At 50.1% G+C, this 16,096-nt stretch overlaps 2 protein-coding genes across 5 annotated transcripts in view; both read right to left on the reverse strand.

The window, feature by feature from the left end:
• PDE11A (phosphodiesterase 11A) overlaps positions 1–16,096 on the reverse strand; it is a 226,144-nt gene that overhangs the window by 173,614 nt on the left and 36,434 nt on the right. Inside the window, exon 1 of one of the 4 annotated variants that reach the window (XM_043524766.1) lies at positions 14,978–15,189. The exons of 1 other annotated variant lie outside the window; for it this stretch is intronic. In XM_043524766.1, the coding sequence (XP_043380701.1) occupies positions 14,978–15,064 (87 nt within the window). In that variant the 5' untranslated portion in view covers positions 15,065–15,189. Of the gene's footprint in view, positions 1–14,949; positions 15,190–16,096 lie in introns of those variants that run through there. 2 more of the 4 variants (XM_043524767.1, XM_043524768.1) reach the window with 2 other exon arrangements.
• LOC122462239 (zinc finger and SCAN domain-containing protein 29-like) lies at positions 10,970–12,214 on the reverse strand. Its single transcript, XM_043524770.1, has 2 exons — positions 11,777–12,214; positions 10,970–11,112 (listed from the first exon to the last, which is right to left on the reverse strand). Exons 1-2 carry the CDS (start codon positions 12,162–12,164, stop codon positions 11,027–11,029), a joined length of 474 nt encoding a protein of 157 aa, XP_043380705.1. The 5' UTR covers positions 12,165–12,214; the 3' UTR covers positions 10,970–11,026.

The raw sequence follows: 16,096 nt of genomic DNA on the forward strand, positions 1-16,096 counted from the left end.
CCTCTGGGCTCTGGCCAGATTCTCCTTGGCCAGATCCATGAGCTCAGCAAGTCTCTCTCGGAAGGTCGACATACTCTACCATTGATTCTCCATCAGGAGTGTCCTTCCCCTCCCATTCATCTCTCATCAGGTCCAGAGGCCTCCTTACCCTTCTTCCATACAACAGTTCAAAAGGCAAAAATCCGGTAGACTTTTGGGGCACTTCCCTATATGCGAACAGCAGATGAAGTAAGCACTTGTCCCAATCCCGCGGGTGCTGGTTCATAAAGGTTTTCAGCATCATCTTTCGAGTTCCATTGAACCTCTCCACCAGCCCATTGGTCTGGGCGTAATATGCTGAGGTCCAAATGTGCAGGACCCCACACTTCTCCCATAAGCACCGGAGCAGGGTTGACATGAAGTTGGATCCTTGGTCTGTCAAGACTTCCTTGGGGAACCCCACTTGGCTGACAATGGTCAGCAGCGCATCTGCCATTGTGTCTGCTTCAATGGAAGACAAGGCCACTGCCTGAGGGTAGCAAGTAGCGAAATCTACCACCACCAGAATATTTTTTTTTTTTCCCTGATTGGGTCATCTTGCTAAGAGGCCCCACTATGTCCACAGCCACCTTCTGGAAAGGCTCCTCTATAATGGACAAAGATCTCAAAGCTGCTTTCCCCTTGTCCTGGGCCTTCCCCACCCTCTGACAGGGGTCACAGGATCTGCAATACTGTTGGACAGTAGTAAAGACCCCAGGCCAGTAAAAGTTCTGTAGCAGCCTCTGCCTGGTATGCCAGATTCCTTGGCGTCCCGAAAGAGGGATGTCATGGGCCAGGTACAGGAGCTTGCAGCGATACTTCTGGGGGACCACCAGCTGTCTCTGGATCCCCCATGACTCCACTTCCCCTGGGGGAGCCCATTCTCTGTACAGGAACCCCTTCTCCCACAGGAACCACTCTTGGCAACCTCTCCCCATGGTCTGTGCCACACTGAGGCCAGCCAGGTCCCTTAGCTTCTGCAAGGTGGGATCTTTCTGCAACTTGGCCTGGAACTCAGCAGCTGAGGAAGCGACAGGGACCTGTTCCCTCTCGCAGGCTGGGTCTGAAAACGCTGCTCGTCTGAGCCTTGTCCCTGGGCACTCCCTCCCCACCAGGGTAGGGTCCTGCACCTCCGGTGAGGTACCCTCCTGAGATCAGGGCATAGTTCCCCTTGCCGGCTCTGGCTATGGGTCACGACTAGGGCATTCTGGGGGTTGCCTGGCCAATCCGCTAGGTCACTCCCCATCAACACCTCAGTGGGCAAATGATTGTGCACCCCCATGTCCATGGGGCCCTCCTTGGCCCCCCATTCCTCGCCACGGGCACCTTGAATGGGGTCCCGCCCACACCCATCGGGTCATGTAGGTGTTGGGTACCACCCAATCTGGAGCCACCACCTTGGGCCGGGCCAGCATCACCTCAGCGCCCGTGTCCCAGTATCCATTGACCTTTCTCCCATCCACCTCTAGAGGAACAAGGCACTTGCTCCACAGGGACAGCCCCGCGCCCACCCTGTAAACTGAGAACCTTGAGTCTGGAGCATCCAGCACCTCAGAGGAGCTGGTCTGGAAAACTCCTCCCTCCTGAGCAGTTGGTAAGCTGCTAGCCCCGCCTGCCTGGGAAGCTTGCCCCTCCTCCGGCTGGGTCCCTACCCAGTTAACCCTGTGAGGGCACGGTCTGCTCAGTCTGTCCTTGAGCTTGGGGCACTGGGTCTGTATGCGGCCTCTCTGGCCACAGTAATAACAATTCACGTTCCGTTGGTCCCCTCGAGCCAGGCTATTGGTCCTGATGCTGGTTATTCCCCTTGGGAGGGGGTTCTCCACATTTCCCCCTTTGGGGAGTCCCAGGATGATTCTCTCTCTGCATCACGGTGGATCTACTCCTTTGGGACTCCTCCTGTCCACCCCCTGACCGGCAGTCCACAGACTCATCAGCCAGCTGCCCTGCTTGCCGGAGGTCCTCTGGCTTTTTGTCCCCCAACCACGTCCTCAGGTCAGATGAGCAATGTTCATAGAGTTGCTCCAGTACAATCAGTTTAACCATGTCCTCCTTAGTCTGGGCCCCATCTGCCCACTTGTAGACGGTCCTGCAACAGTCCTCCTCACTGGTCACACACGAATCTCTGCATTCGGAGGATCAGTTCCAGATATGTGACCTCAAGGGTTTTACACAGACTCTGGAACTTTTTCTAGTATAGAATCATAGAATATCAGGATTGCAAGGGACCTCAGGAGGTCATCTAGTCCAACCCCCTGCTCAGAGCAGGACCAATCCCCAATTTTTGCCCCAGATCCCCTAAATGACCCCCTCAAGGACTGAACTCACAACTCTGGGTTTAGTAGGCTGATGCGCAAACCACTGAGTTATCCCTCCCCCAAACTCGGGAATCATCCCAAACTCATGTAGCAGGGCCTTTTTGAACAGTTCATAGTCCCCTACCTCCACCCCTTTCATTCGGCTGTACATCCCCATGGCTTTGGGGTCCAGTAAGGGGGGTGAGAAACCAGAGCCTGTCTGCAGGGTCGAGCCTGTCTGCAGGGTCAACCCTGTGCATCTTGCAGGCCTTCTCAAAGGCCATCAGGAATTCATCTATGTCCTCCCCTTCCTTATGCTGGGAGAGGATGCACTTATCAAAGCTCGATGCAATCCTGCTGCGGTGAGTGAGTTCCTCCTCACTCACCGCAGCAGGGGGCTCTCCGTTCCTCAGCCTTGCCAACTTCACCTCATGCTGATGCTGCTTATTGTGATTCTCCTGCTCCTTTTCACGATCCTCCTGCTCCTTCTCTTGATCTTCCAACTCTTTCAGTTTTAACTCCCTCTCCCACTCCAGCTGCCTGAGCTCCAGGGATGGGGAGCTCTGCCGGGAGGATCCCCTGTTGGCTGCAGGGGTCAGGGTGCCCTCAGTGTTCGCTGGGCTCCTTCCAGCCCCTCCCCTAGGCATAGGTAGGAGGGGCCTCGGGATGTCCTTGGCTGCAGTCTGACCCCTCCCAGCCAGGACAGATCCTGTTGCCTGCTCTGCATCTGCAGGGCTGCTTCCCTCAGAGACAGGGATTGGCTCCTCTGAGTGATCTTCCTCCTCCAGCTGGTTCTTTGGTGAGCTTCCCAATGTGCAGCCCCCTCTGCTTGCACAGCTCGACCAGGTCCCTCTTAAGGCAATGGTTATGCATCTTCCCGCTGGTCTTCAGTTACTGTATTTACTGTGGACTCGCAGGCCTGTGTGCTCTCCACTCCCCATGGTTTCCAGGAAGAACCCCTAGTGTGCCAGGCCTTCTCCAGGTCACCACCTCTCTCCCAGGGTCAAGCTGCAGACTCCTCCACCCCTGGAACTGCTCGCTGCAGTCCCTAGGGGGACCCCATTCCTGCAACAGTCCTTCTCGCTGGTCACACACTCCCAGGGGTTAAGTGTAGCTTCTCTGCCCCCCAAAACCGCTCCTCTCTGAGCCTTCAGCACACCTGGTCCTCGTCAATCCCCCTTCATTCTTCTGCTCCCCAGTCACTTACTGCAGGAAGCACCATCCATGGGGTGCAGGTGATCCTACCGCTACCACCCGTTGTCATGAAGTTTGGGGAAGACAGGGCCCTGCACCCCCCCACCTCCTGCAATTCACCATGACTCTCACCCAGCCAGTAAAACAGAAGGTTTATTAGACGACAGGAACACAGTCAAAAACACAGCTTGTAGGTACAGACAACAGGACCCCTTGGTCGCGTCCATCTTGGGAGGTAGGGAGCCAGACCCAGTTCTGGCCTCCCTCCATTTCCCCAGCCAGCTCCAAAACTGAAAAACCCACTCCAGCCGGCTCTTCCTCCAGCCTTTGTCCAATTTCCCAGGCAGAAGGTGTCACCTGGCCTCAACCGCCTCCTGGCTCAGTTTACATGCTCAGGTATCATCCTTCAAGTGAAGTCACACCCTGATATCCCATCACCAATGCAGAGAGTACCAGCAAAACTCCTACGCAACATCCCCAGGTCAATCCTCCCCACTCCCTACTCTGTCACACTGTTGTATGAACATTTCACTCTGCCCTACGAAAGATGAGAAAGTCACAGGAGATGTAAAATGCTACTTCTAAAAAATATCAATCCTTGTAGTTATTATGGAGAACAGCTATTGGTAACTGAGTAGACTGAATACCTCACTAAAAGACTAAATCATCCCAACAGACCCCTGGGGAAGATCTTTTCTGCTGATATATTTGAGAAGGCTTACCTCAGCTGCCGCCCAGAAAAGTAGTTTCTTTATATGCTTCTATAATCGGCATTGGTTTCAATACATAATTTTGTTGGTGCAAACATTTTTTTCCAAAAGCGAGAGTGGCTTGGCCAAATGAATTTGGTTGGTTTGCGGTGGTTGTTTTTTTTACTGGTGAAAATGAAGGCTAGTTGAAGTGCTAAATTAATTTCACCCATTACATGAGATAAGAAAACTTTTGTGGACTTAATAGCTTCAGACTATTATACAGACAACTAATCCTTGTGCCACCTCTGTGATGTATTTTGTGAGATTTACGTCAATGAAGAGGAAGACCTAGGCCGGGGTGGCCAACCTCTGGCTCCAGAGCCACATGTGGCTCTTTAGAAGTTAATATGTGGCTCCTTATATAGGCACCGACTCTGGGGCTGGAGCTACAGGCACCAACTTTCCAGTGTGCTGGGGGGTGCTCACTGCTCAACCCCGGCTCTGTCACAGGCCCTGCCCCTTCCTGGCCCCTTCCCTGAGCCACTGTGCCCTCGCTCCTCCCCCTCCCCCCCCCCCCCCCCCCCCCGAGCCTCCTGCGTGCCAGAAAACAGCTGATCGGGAGGTGCTGATCAGAAGGGCTGCTGGTGGGTGGGAGGCGCTGGGAGCCGGGGGGAGGGGAAGGGACGGACTGATGTGGGGCTGCTGACGTATTACTGTGGCTCTTTGGCAATGTACATTGGTAAATTCTGGCTCCTTCTCAGCCTCAAGTTGGCCACCTCTGCCAAGGCCTTGTCTATGATAGAAAATGTTACCAGCAAAAGTTCTGCTAGCATGCTGCTACTGACAGAATATTTATACATCAAGCAGAGGCACCAACTTTTCCTGGCGCCGGTGGATGCTCGACCCCCGCCTCCGTCCCCATTGCAACTCCTTCCCCAAATCCCCACCCCAGCCTCTTCCCCGAGCGCGCCGCATTCCCCCTCCTCCCGTCACCCTCCCAGTGTTTGCCACCACGAAACAGCTGTTTCGTGGCGGGAAGCGCTGGGAGCTAGGGGAAGAAGCGGGGAAGCAGCGCGCTCGGGGAGGAGGCAGAGTGGAGATGAGCTGGGGCAGGGTGGGGAGCTGCCGGTGGGTGCAGAGCACCCCCTAATTTTTCCCCATGGGTGCTCCAGCCCCGGAGCACCCACAGAGTCGGCGCCTATGATATCAAGAACAGTTGATCTATATAACATACTGTGAAGGAGCCGAGAGATTGTAGCCGGGCACAGCAGGAGTTAAAGAACACCTGTGCGCTCAGCTAGCCCTGCCCCAGCCAGGCCTGGAAGGGGGAGAAAAGAAGGGAGCCTGGCTCAGTCAGGGGCTGAGTGGTGAAGAGGCAGGAGCTTCCTGTATACCTACCTGAAAGCACAGACCTGCCAACGCAGCTGCTGGAGGCAAGTAATTCTTCCCCAGCTAAAAAGAACCTACAGAGAAGCCCCAGCTGTGGGGCAACTGGACTAGCGTGGCCACTCCCCAAACTAAAAGGACTTGCATACAGAGCAGGCCAGGAAAACAGGCCCTGAACACACACCCTCCCCACCAGTGGCTGGGAGAAAGATCCATCTCCCCTGTTTCGGGGTTGAGCAACACAGGACCCTGGGACCTGAGGGAGAAGGACGGGTCAGATCCTCCTGCAGCCCCCCAAACAATGATCTAGCCACTAGGCTGCCTGGCCACTGAGGGCCCTATCACACACATCAATTAGGTAGTGCCAAATCTGGTAATATAAGGCCTTGGCTACTTTGGGAAATTGATCAGAATACCTACTGAGGAATAAGATCATAAAGTAATTATTCCAGAATAAAAGTGTCTTTTATAGCTTCAAATGTGAATGCTCTGCTCCAGAATAAAAGTTACTTTTATTCTGGAGCAGAGTATTCACATTTGATACTATTCCAGAACAGTATATTCTGCAATAGCTATTCCAGTCAATTTCATAGTGTAGTCAAAGCTCAAGACATTTAGCACAGCATAGGTGAAAAGCTGTTTTATGACATGCCTTCCCCTTCACTGACAAATCACAAACTGCTGTAATCGCTACTGTTTCTTCTTCTTAATAGCATTTGTCATCTTCAAAAGAATATAGAAACACCAACTCGGTCAACTGTTCCAATATTCATGAGTGATAGGTATTATCTTCATTTTATAGACAGGAAAACTAAAACAGAACGGCTAAATGACTTATTCAAGGCCACACTGGTGTCACAACTTGGATCAGAACTTGGGGCTTATAGTCCTTTTTCTGAGACCTCTAGACCAGTGGTTCCCAAACTTGTTCCGCCGCTTGTGCAGGGAAAGCCCCTGGCAGGCCGCGCCGGTTTGTTTACCTGCCACGTCCGCGGTTTGGCCGATCGCGGCTCCCAGTGGCCGCGGTTCGCTGCTCCAGGCCAATGGGAGCTGCCGCAAACAGCGGCCAGTATGTCCCTTGGCCCATGCCACTTTCAGCAGCTCCCATTGGCCTGGAGCAGTGAACCACGGCCACTGGGAGCCGCGATCGGCCAAACCTGCGGACGCAGCAGGTAAACAAACCGGCCAGGCCCACTAGGGGCTTTCCCCGCACAAGCGCGGAACAAGTTTGGGAACCACTGCTCTAGACTACTCCTCTGTATACCTACGGATAGTAAATATGGCTACATAGAAGTCAAGCAAAGGAGTTTTCTGACCTTTGTAATATTTTCCTCAATTCACTAAGAGATTGTAGAACAACCTTTTGCATTAATTATTATTGCCTTAGTCTTCCAGCTCAAACAGAAAAGTATGCTTGAGGTAACTTTAGTTCCAGTTGGGAAAATATGCTGAATAAATCCAAGCAGGAAAATAACTAAGGAACCCATTCCATATTTGTCTGCAAGAACAAGGCCTCCTGAACCAATAATACTACAAGACTGACCATGTGCTTGAGCTTTACAGCTCTGGAAACTCTTCCTATAGCTAGATCTGCAACACTCTGATCTGCACAGCAGGCACAGGGGAATGTAGAATGATTTCTGTTACCATCTGAATGCTTCAAAATCTGCAGACAATCTGAAGAAACACCCACAGATCCCCTCGCTAGTATGATTTAGCCCTAAATGCAGCTGAAAACTTGATTAAATTCTTAACTTTTTTTTTTTTTTTTTTGGTCTCTGTGAATTGATCCTTCTCACAACTCTTTTGGAATTTTACTAAAACAAGAACATTAAGAGAATCCATAGGGTAATTTTGATAAAATGAACAATACTGAATTGCCAAGCAATAAACAAGGAAGCAGAGTTGCTTCTCTGTTAATGTTCCTAAATATCCTAATGGACATAATTACTTAATGCTATTACATTCTGTACAACACTTCTCAAGAAAGGGTATTGATTTCCCATGTTAGGGCTACCACAATCATTTGTAATGTATTTACAACATTAGCTAGGCCTATTCCCACAAACTGCCAGACATGACAGTAAATAGTGCCCATATAATCTCACGCAATGGTGTATAATCTGTCGCTTCCAGTTTGCAGCTGGCTTGTGGCCTCTCCGTTTCTGCAGATTTTACTATATTTATAAATGAAAGCTTAACCTCTCTAGTTCTTATGGGGTTGTGAAGAAAGCCCTCTTAATGTAAACCAATGTAATGATGTCTTCCTGAGTCTCTAGTCAGATAACTGGGTGGGTGGTGGGGGAACCCCAGAGCTTCTGGGCAGTGGGGGTCCCAGAAGCTAACAGGTGGCGTGGGTGCCCTAGAGCTGGGAACTGCCGCAGGCAGCATGGGTGCCCTGGAGCTGGGAGCCATGGGTAGTGGGGGGACCTCACAGCACCGAGCCAACCCCCAGGGTGGTGTGGGGACCCTGCAGTTCCCCATTTTGTCACGCATATTTTTAGTAAAAGTTACAGACAGGTCATGGTCTGTAACTTTTACTAAAAATATGCGTGACAAAAATCTTAGCCTTACTTATAACTGGGGCAATTACACTATTTCTCAGAAGAGAAAGCTAGCAAGCCTACCTAGACAGTCTGTCTTTGCTGGGAATAACACAGTGAAGGCAGGGAACTAGTCAGTCCAGTCACAAAGGAGAGCGAGCTGGGTCTCCACTCAAGAGAGGCAATGGTCAGAAGAGCCAGAAGCCTGAGAGTAGATGCCCTGATGGAGTACTGAGGGGAAATACAAGTGCAACTGCCCTGGACTTTGACAATTCCCCCGTCATCTCAGTGTAGTGCTGACTCTGAAGCATAGTGATGTGATTTAAATATCAATATGGCTAACTCTTGTACTACAAATTATTTTAGCAGAAAGATCTTGCCAGTAGGCCTATCCAATATGATTTAATATCATAGACATTACAAATGGTCTCTGGTATAAAATCTGTAGTCCCTCTCCTATACCTGGTTTCAATACAGCTCTGGAAGAGCAGAATACCAGTGGGATGGGTGAAAACAAAGGGAATAGTGAGTGTAAAGTATGTGGGAGGCTAAGCAGATTCAAATGTTTCAGCAGCAGCCAGTCAGAGAAGCTTATGAAAGAGTCATACTCCATGGCTCTTAGCTCCAAAGCTGAACACTCTTTTCAAGTCAAGAAGTGACTTCAGGTTCAAAATACCTGACAAAATATTATCTCAGGGCATGGCTACACTTGCAGATGTAGAGCACTGTGTGTTAAACCCGCCTTTGTACAGTGCAATAGGGAAAGTGCTGCAGTCTGTCCACACTGACAGCTGCAAGTACACTGGCGGGGCCACATTTGCGGCACTTGCAGCAGCACTGGGAGCAGTGCATTGTGGGCAGCTATCCCACAGAGCACCTCTTCCCATTCTGGTGCTGTGGCTTGTGGGAAGGGGGGGGGGAGTGCAGGGCATCCTATCCCAATGCTCCGTGATGCATCAGTTCGCATCCCAGCATTCCCTTTGCTTCCGTCCACATTTGGAGCCATCTTTCAACAGTTTTTGTACTGAGCGCTCTGTCTTCCCTTTCGGTCTCTGGGAATGGAGCCCGAACTGCTGAGGAATAGATTGATGAGTCTCACCAGCACATCACGTTTGGCAGTCGAGTTATTCCTTAAGATCCAAAGTGACAGTTCACCACTGTGGAACGCCGCTTTTGTGCTCAGGAAACAAGCACTGAGTGGTGGGATCACATCGTCATGCAAGTCTGGGATGACGAGCAGTGGCTGCAGAACTTTCGGATGAGAAAAGCCAGTTTCATGGGACTGTGTGAGGCGCTCACCCCTACCCTGCTGCGCAAGGACACAAGATTGAGAGCTGCCCTTACTGTGGAGAAGTGGGTGGCTCTTGCAATCTGGAAGCTGGCAACTCCAGACAGCTACCAATCAGTCGCTAACCAGTTTGGAGTGGGGAAGTCGACCATTGGAATAGCGTTGATGCAAGTTTGCAGGGCCATTAATCGCATCCTGCTCAGAAGAACCGTGACTCTGGGTAATGTGCATGACATTGTGGCTGGCTTTGCACAAATGGGTTTCCCTAACTGCGGAGGGGTGATAGATGGGACGCATATTCCAAATCTGGCACGAGCCCACCTAGCCTCCGAATACGTTAATCGGAAGGGCTATTTCTCTATGGTTCTCCAGGTGCTTGTGGATCACCGTGCGCGTTTCATTGACATTAACGCAGGCTGGCCCGGAAAGGTGCGTGACGCATGCATCTTTCGTAACACTGGCCTGTTCAGGAAGCTGCAAGCCGGGACTTTTTCCCCAGACCAGAAGATCACCGTAGGGGAAGTCAAAATGCCCACTGTGATCCTTGGAGACCCAGCTTACCCTGTGATGCCGTGCCTCATGAAACCCTACACAGGGAGCCTTGACAGCAGCAAGGAATGGTTCAACAACAGGCTGAGCCGGTGCAGAATGACTGTGGAGTGTGCTTTTGGCCGTTTAAAGGATCGCTGGCGCTCTCTGTATGGGAAGCTGGACCTGGCTGATAACGGCATCCCCGCAGTTATATCCGCGTGCTGTACCCTCCGTAACATTTGTGATGGGAAGGGTGAAAAATTCACTCAGGCATGGAACTCGGAGGTTCAACCCCTGGAGGCTCAATTTGAACAGCCAGAGAGCAGGGCTATTAGAGGGGCCCAGCACAGGGCTGCAAGGATTAGGGATGCCTTGAGGGAGCAATTTGAGGCTGAAAGCCAACAATAATGTCTGGTGTGGTACCCTGCACAGGAGTGAAGTGCGGTAGGAATCTGTGTTTGCTACATATGGTACACTGACTTGCAGTGCCTGTTGCTTTCCTGGCCTAAGGTTTCTTTTACATCATGCAATAATAAAGAATATTTTCAAAGCCAAAAAATCAATTTATTGAAAAGAAACACAACTGCTTGGGAAACACAAAGGGCAAGGGGGTGGGGTGGGGAACAGTACAGTCACAGATCTGCATATGTCCTGTCTGGAATGCTGTGCAATGCATGCTGCACTTCAGGATGGCTATACTGCATGGTGATGGGGGTTGAGTGCAGTGGGTAAGGGTCATAGTTTTCAGGGCTGGGTGGTGAAGCTACAAGTGTTGGAGGCAGCTGGTGGCGGTAAGAACCCAGATGTTGGGGAAAGTGGGTTGGAGGTGACATGGTGACACAAGGAAAAGAGTTGTGGGACAAGGGCTGCGGGGGGGGGGAGGGGGGGCAGGCATGGTAGTGCTCTGCCTGCATGGCTACGAGTGCCTGGATTGAGTCCGCTTGGCACTCCATGATGCTTATCAGCCACTCCGTGCTTTGGTGCCGGCGATCCACATTCTGCTGGCAGACCCTCCTTTCACTCTCCTGCCACTCCTGCACTTTTTTATTTTCATTAGTTGAATGCTGCATGACTTTGCTTCTACGTGGCCTCTTCCTGATTCTTTTGCCTTCCTGATTGCCTCTTGGCCGTTGATAAAACGGACGGTTGAGATCTCAAGGTTGCATCTGTAAAGGCAAAATGCAACACTTAACAGAGGCAGCATTGTTGACACCAGACAGAGCAATGATTCCCCTGTACTCAAGGGCAAGCACAGTCTACACAATAGCACAATTTGCCTGTCCCAAAGCAAGCGCACATAACCCACAGGAGCCCCAAAATGGTAAGCACAGGATCAAGCGTGACTGATTGTTTCACAGCTGTACTGTCCTCTGGGTTTCTGTGCCTTGGGGAGAGCCAACAGCGGCAGGGGGCCCCTATACTGAACACTGTCCCCACATTTTCCACAGGAGTTCGTCCTCGAAGACATCTCGCTGCTGAGGGTGACCAGGGAAGCAAGGGAGGGTCTTCTACTGCAATGCGGCTTCTGCCCTGGCCCATATGCAGCTTGCCTGTGTGCAGCAATGGTCCCCCCCACCCCTCACGGTACAGTGGCGTGGACACGTTAGCCTTACTGCGACAAGGACCACAGTGGCTCTCTCGAAAAACCTTCGCAAGCACATTGCCCAAGTTCTGGCTGAGATCTCTGAAGAGATCACTGAGGCCAATTACCCTGATGAGAGAGAGCACATCAATACCCTATTCTGCATCTAGGCATGCATGCAGCCCTAACCCTCCTCTCCCCAAGAGCCCGCACCGAATACCTTCCTTCCCAAAATAAAAGCCGCTTACCGGGAACCTCCTCTGGTGTTTGTCCTTCCCCAAGCACCGGCCACCGTGACTGGCTACCTTCCTCCTGGCTTGAGAACAGCTCCTGGCTGCATGCATCTAGGCATTCTCGGGTGTCTTCCTCTGCCGGAGCACCCTCGCTCCCGCTTTGCTGCTGCTCCTCCTCCTCCTCCTGCCTTGTTGCACTGGCCTCTGAGGTGTCCATGGTGGTCCTCGGCATGGAGGTGGGGTCGCCCACAAGTATCATGTCCAGCTCTTTGTAAAAACGGCAGGTCGCGGGGGCAGCACCAGAGCGGCTGCTTGCCTCTCGGGCTTTGCCATAGGCATTCCACAGCTCCTTCACTTTAACCCTGCACTGCAGTGTGTCCCGGTCATGGCCCCTTTCCAGCATGTCCCTTGATATCTGCCCAAAGATATCATAATTCCTGCAGCTGGAGCGCAACTGGGACTGGACAGTTTCCTCCCCCCAAACACTGATGCGGTCCAGCACCTCGCCATTGCTCTATACTGGGGATCGCTCGGCACGTGGAGGCCTGGTCACCTGGAAAGATTCGCTGAGAGCACTCCACGCCTGGCTGAGCAAAACAGGATGGGGATTTTCAAAATTCCCAGAGAATTTAAAGGGCAGGTCTGACAGTTGGTCACCTGAGGGCAGGGCAGTAGAGTTCAAAGTGATGACCAGAGTGGCTAGAACGGGCATTGTGGGATACTTCTGGAGGCCGACCACAGAGCAATAGCAGACCAAGGCGTACACACTGGCGCCGCGGCACTCCAGCAGTGGCACATCAAACGTTATTCCACACGCTGAGGTGCAGTACCAGCAGCACTGTAGCTGCGGAGACAGAGCACTCTACGTGCCTTGCCAGTGTGGACGGGGAGTGAGCTAGGGCGCCCGGGGCTCCTTCATTGTGCTGTAACTTGCAAGTGTAGCCAAGCCAAACTGTGGAGGGATGAAGTGACCTTTGTTTCTAGCTAGTGGGGAGCAAAGGATTTGTTACCATTTGGAAGCACTTTCATAGACAGGACCGCTTCAGAACAATAACCTTTCTGAATTGCCAACAAATGCTCATGAAACAAACATGCAGTCATCTTGTTCCTGAACTGAATGGATTGAGCTGCCTCAATACTATTTGATCAACAGCTCAGAATCTTCCAAAGAAACAAAGAGTTCAGCTTATTGGCAGACCTATTTGCATCCACATCCAATGAAAAGAAGCCAAAGTTCAGCTTGAGTTGATTTTATTACAGTGGCTCTGACCCAGAACAATACAAGTTTTATAAAGGAAACTTTAGGGCCTGATCCATCTCCTGCTGAAATCAATTAAAGGAAAGCTGCCACTTCAGCCCTAGCTACAACAAAAGTTGTACCCACTGGTGTGAACCTGGCTTCAGCTTCTTCATGTAGTCAATTAATTCTCTTGACAATAGTTACAAATTCACTGTAGGAGGGGGGCTTAGTTAATGTATTCTATTTTCATTTGTTATTTTTTAAAAGTACTCTACAAGATCTGTCTAATACACTGTTACAGCTTTCCCAAACACTTCTAGATTCAACACCGTCATCCTTCAAAAGTCTTTGTAATATTCTGCTTTCCTTCTGCAAATTGTATCTCTTGTATTGGGATGTAGGCAATATACTGCACAGGAGTAACCACTTTTGAAGGGGTTAATTTTGAATTATACATTTCTGAATTGGACTGTTTTTCCACATATTACAGAAAACCCTAGTACGCACTATTAGCAATGCAATACGTGTTCAGGAATGCAATCATTGTTTACTGCAATTGTGTGTAACATACTGAAACATATATTTGCTTACCTAATTTGTTTCCTATCTGTCCAGGTATTTCTAATGTACCCAGTCCAGTGGTAGTTCGGTAACAGACTTTTCCAAATCTTGGCTATACCAATGTAAACTGATGGGCTTTTCCTCTCTACAACAGTCAGGCAGATGGGGGCCAGTGATTCTCCCAGTCTCAGTCTTCCCTCTCCTTTTAATTCCTTTTCAGCTGAGTACTTCCATAAGTTAAAGGAACAATCCTATTTTGTCTTTGTACTTTGCCTTAGAACTAACTACCTCTGTGTGTGGCTCCAGGAACAAGATCCCTGAGGTGGGCATCGATGTGAGTGCAACAATTTATAGAAAACAAATTAGCAAGAAAGGAAAGTATTTTACCTGTTTCTTGTTAGTCACCAGTGCAGCCCATGGTATTGAAGAAAATAGCCCTAAAATAATCTAGAGTGAGAAAAAACCCACAAAAGGGGGTGAGGGGTAGCTGGAGCCATTAGACTGAGTATTGGAAATTCTGGGAAGGAACAGGTTTCATTTTATTTCTGATAAAAATCCTAGTGAATGAACCGTATCAACATGGCATAAACTGCTCCCTGGAAGCTGAATATTGTTACCAGATTTGCCCGTTACTTTGGGGTACACTCATTTATTAGGGTTACTCTTCGGGTGGGGGGAGGTTCTGTAATTCTATCAGTGTACTGCTTGTGTCACTTGTGCTCTCATACGGAGCTCTACTTCTCCCTTCTGCAAGTTCCCTCCCAATTGAGCTATCTGCAGGACCTAGGTTCCCCAGGGCTGGGTTTTTCCAGCCCCAGAATCAGATGAACACACACATTAACAGAGCGCATCTGAGGGAACCGGGTTAATCAGCACTCCCAAGCTGACCCCTCATATGCCCCTGGACTCAGCAGGCTGGGTCGAACAGCACCTCCAAGCTGTCACCCTCCTACGTCATGGGTACCGCACCAGCATAGAGTACGCCTGAGCAGCACTTTCAATCTGCCACCCTCATATGCCACAGGTTCAGCACGTCCCTATCCCCCACTTTCACGTTACAGTTGTTCTGGTAATAACCCACTTGATGAGCAAACCCCACAGGATTTTTGGGTGCTGCAGAGATCTTTAGCTTAGGTACAAGGAACGTTGCTGCAGAGCAAATGGGGAAGCCAAAGAACACCCATGGGGGGGGAGGGGGGAGGCGGGGGAGAGAGAGAGAGAAGCAACCAGCTTAACCATGGAAGTTATTTATTGCCAGGTAATAACCATACAAGGGGAGCCAAACAAACAAAACAGTTATAATATTAAATCTAACTTAAATTTGATCATAAAAGTCAGGTTTAGAAAACTAGAACTGATCACACAAGTCAGGGTTAGAAGGCTATACCTAGAGAGAAAGAGAGCTGGGTTCTCACCGCTCCGTGAAGCTTGATTCGATCAGGGTTCCCCTTTGGTGGTAGCTGAGGGTCCAGAGAGCTGGAGACAGGCAGAGCACCCAGCATGATCACTCAGGAGAAGCTAAAGTCCCAATGGAACTGTTGCAGATTTTGGATCCAAGCATCAGAGCACTTACTTGAGCATGGGTAGGGGGTTTTGTAGGGAAAGAACAATGGTTCAAGGAAGAACACTAGATTTGTTTATGGGTAAACTGATGGCTCCAGGGAGTAAACTGAAGTTGTTTTGTTCAGGCTAGACAATAGGAACTGCTCATTCCTGGCTATAGGCGGTGTTCCTTCCAGGGAGCTCACAAAGCAATTAGACAGCTTCAGTATTTTGGATACCAGTAAAGGATTTATTACTAGAATTGGTCTGATAACTATTGAGCTGGGTGTGTGCAGCTTCTGTTCATTAACATCTGGAGCAGAGATCACCTATCATGCAGTGCTTCCCTGCTTTTCTGGTCCCAGAGTTCAGTGTGGTTCTTGCCTTGGAATCTCCATTCTCCATTCTGTATGCTAATGGGGATGCCTCCTGGTCCCATCCTTGATGACAATGAGGCTAGGGGAGTTTCCTTAATCCTGTTACCCTTGTCTGGAGGGATTTAGGTGTGTCTTCTACTGCCTTTTCATTGCTTTTTATAAGTCTTCTGATCGGCTTTGGTTCAAGCAGAGGCTGGAGTGGGGGGAAGGTCTTTCGTGAGTCAGACAGGCTGGGTACTGCGCCCTAGTTCCCCAAGAACACAGAGTTGATAGGTAACAATATGCAGTGCTTAATATGTGCACACTGTACAAACAGCCAAATCGTGCTCATCTTCCTCCCCTGCATGATCCCACTGCAGCCAAAGGACCTATTTCCTTTCAGTAAGTAAAACAGTATTTAGACCAAACTGGAAATGGCCCACAATTCTCCTGCTCCCGCTTCACTTCTGTAAGTCTAGGAGGATGTCAAGACTGGAGAGAACTGGGCCCCTAGTTTAAATGAATGTGCGATTGCTACTATCCTCTACATTTCCTTGATGCAATAATTGATTTATTTTGATGTAACATCTGAAGACTATTTAGAAAACTAGAAATGAACATAAAGGAGGATTCAGT

This window comes from Chelonia mydas, chromosome 11, assembly GCF_015237465.2.
Source record: "Chelonia mydas isolate rCheMyd1 chromosome 11, rCheMyd1.pri.v2, whole genome shotgun sequence".
NCBI lineage: Eukaryota > Metazoa > Chordata > Testudines > Cheloniidae > Chelonia > Chelonia mydas.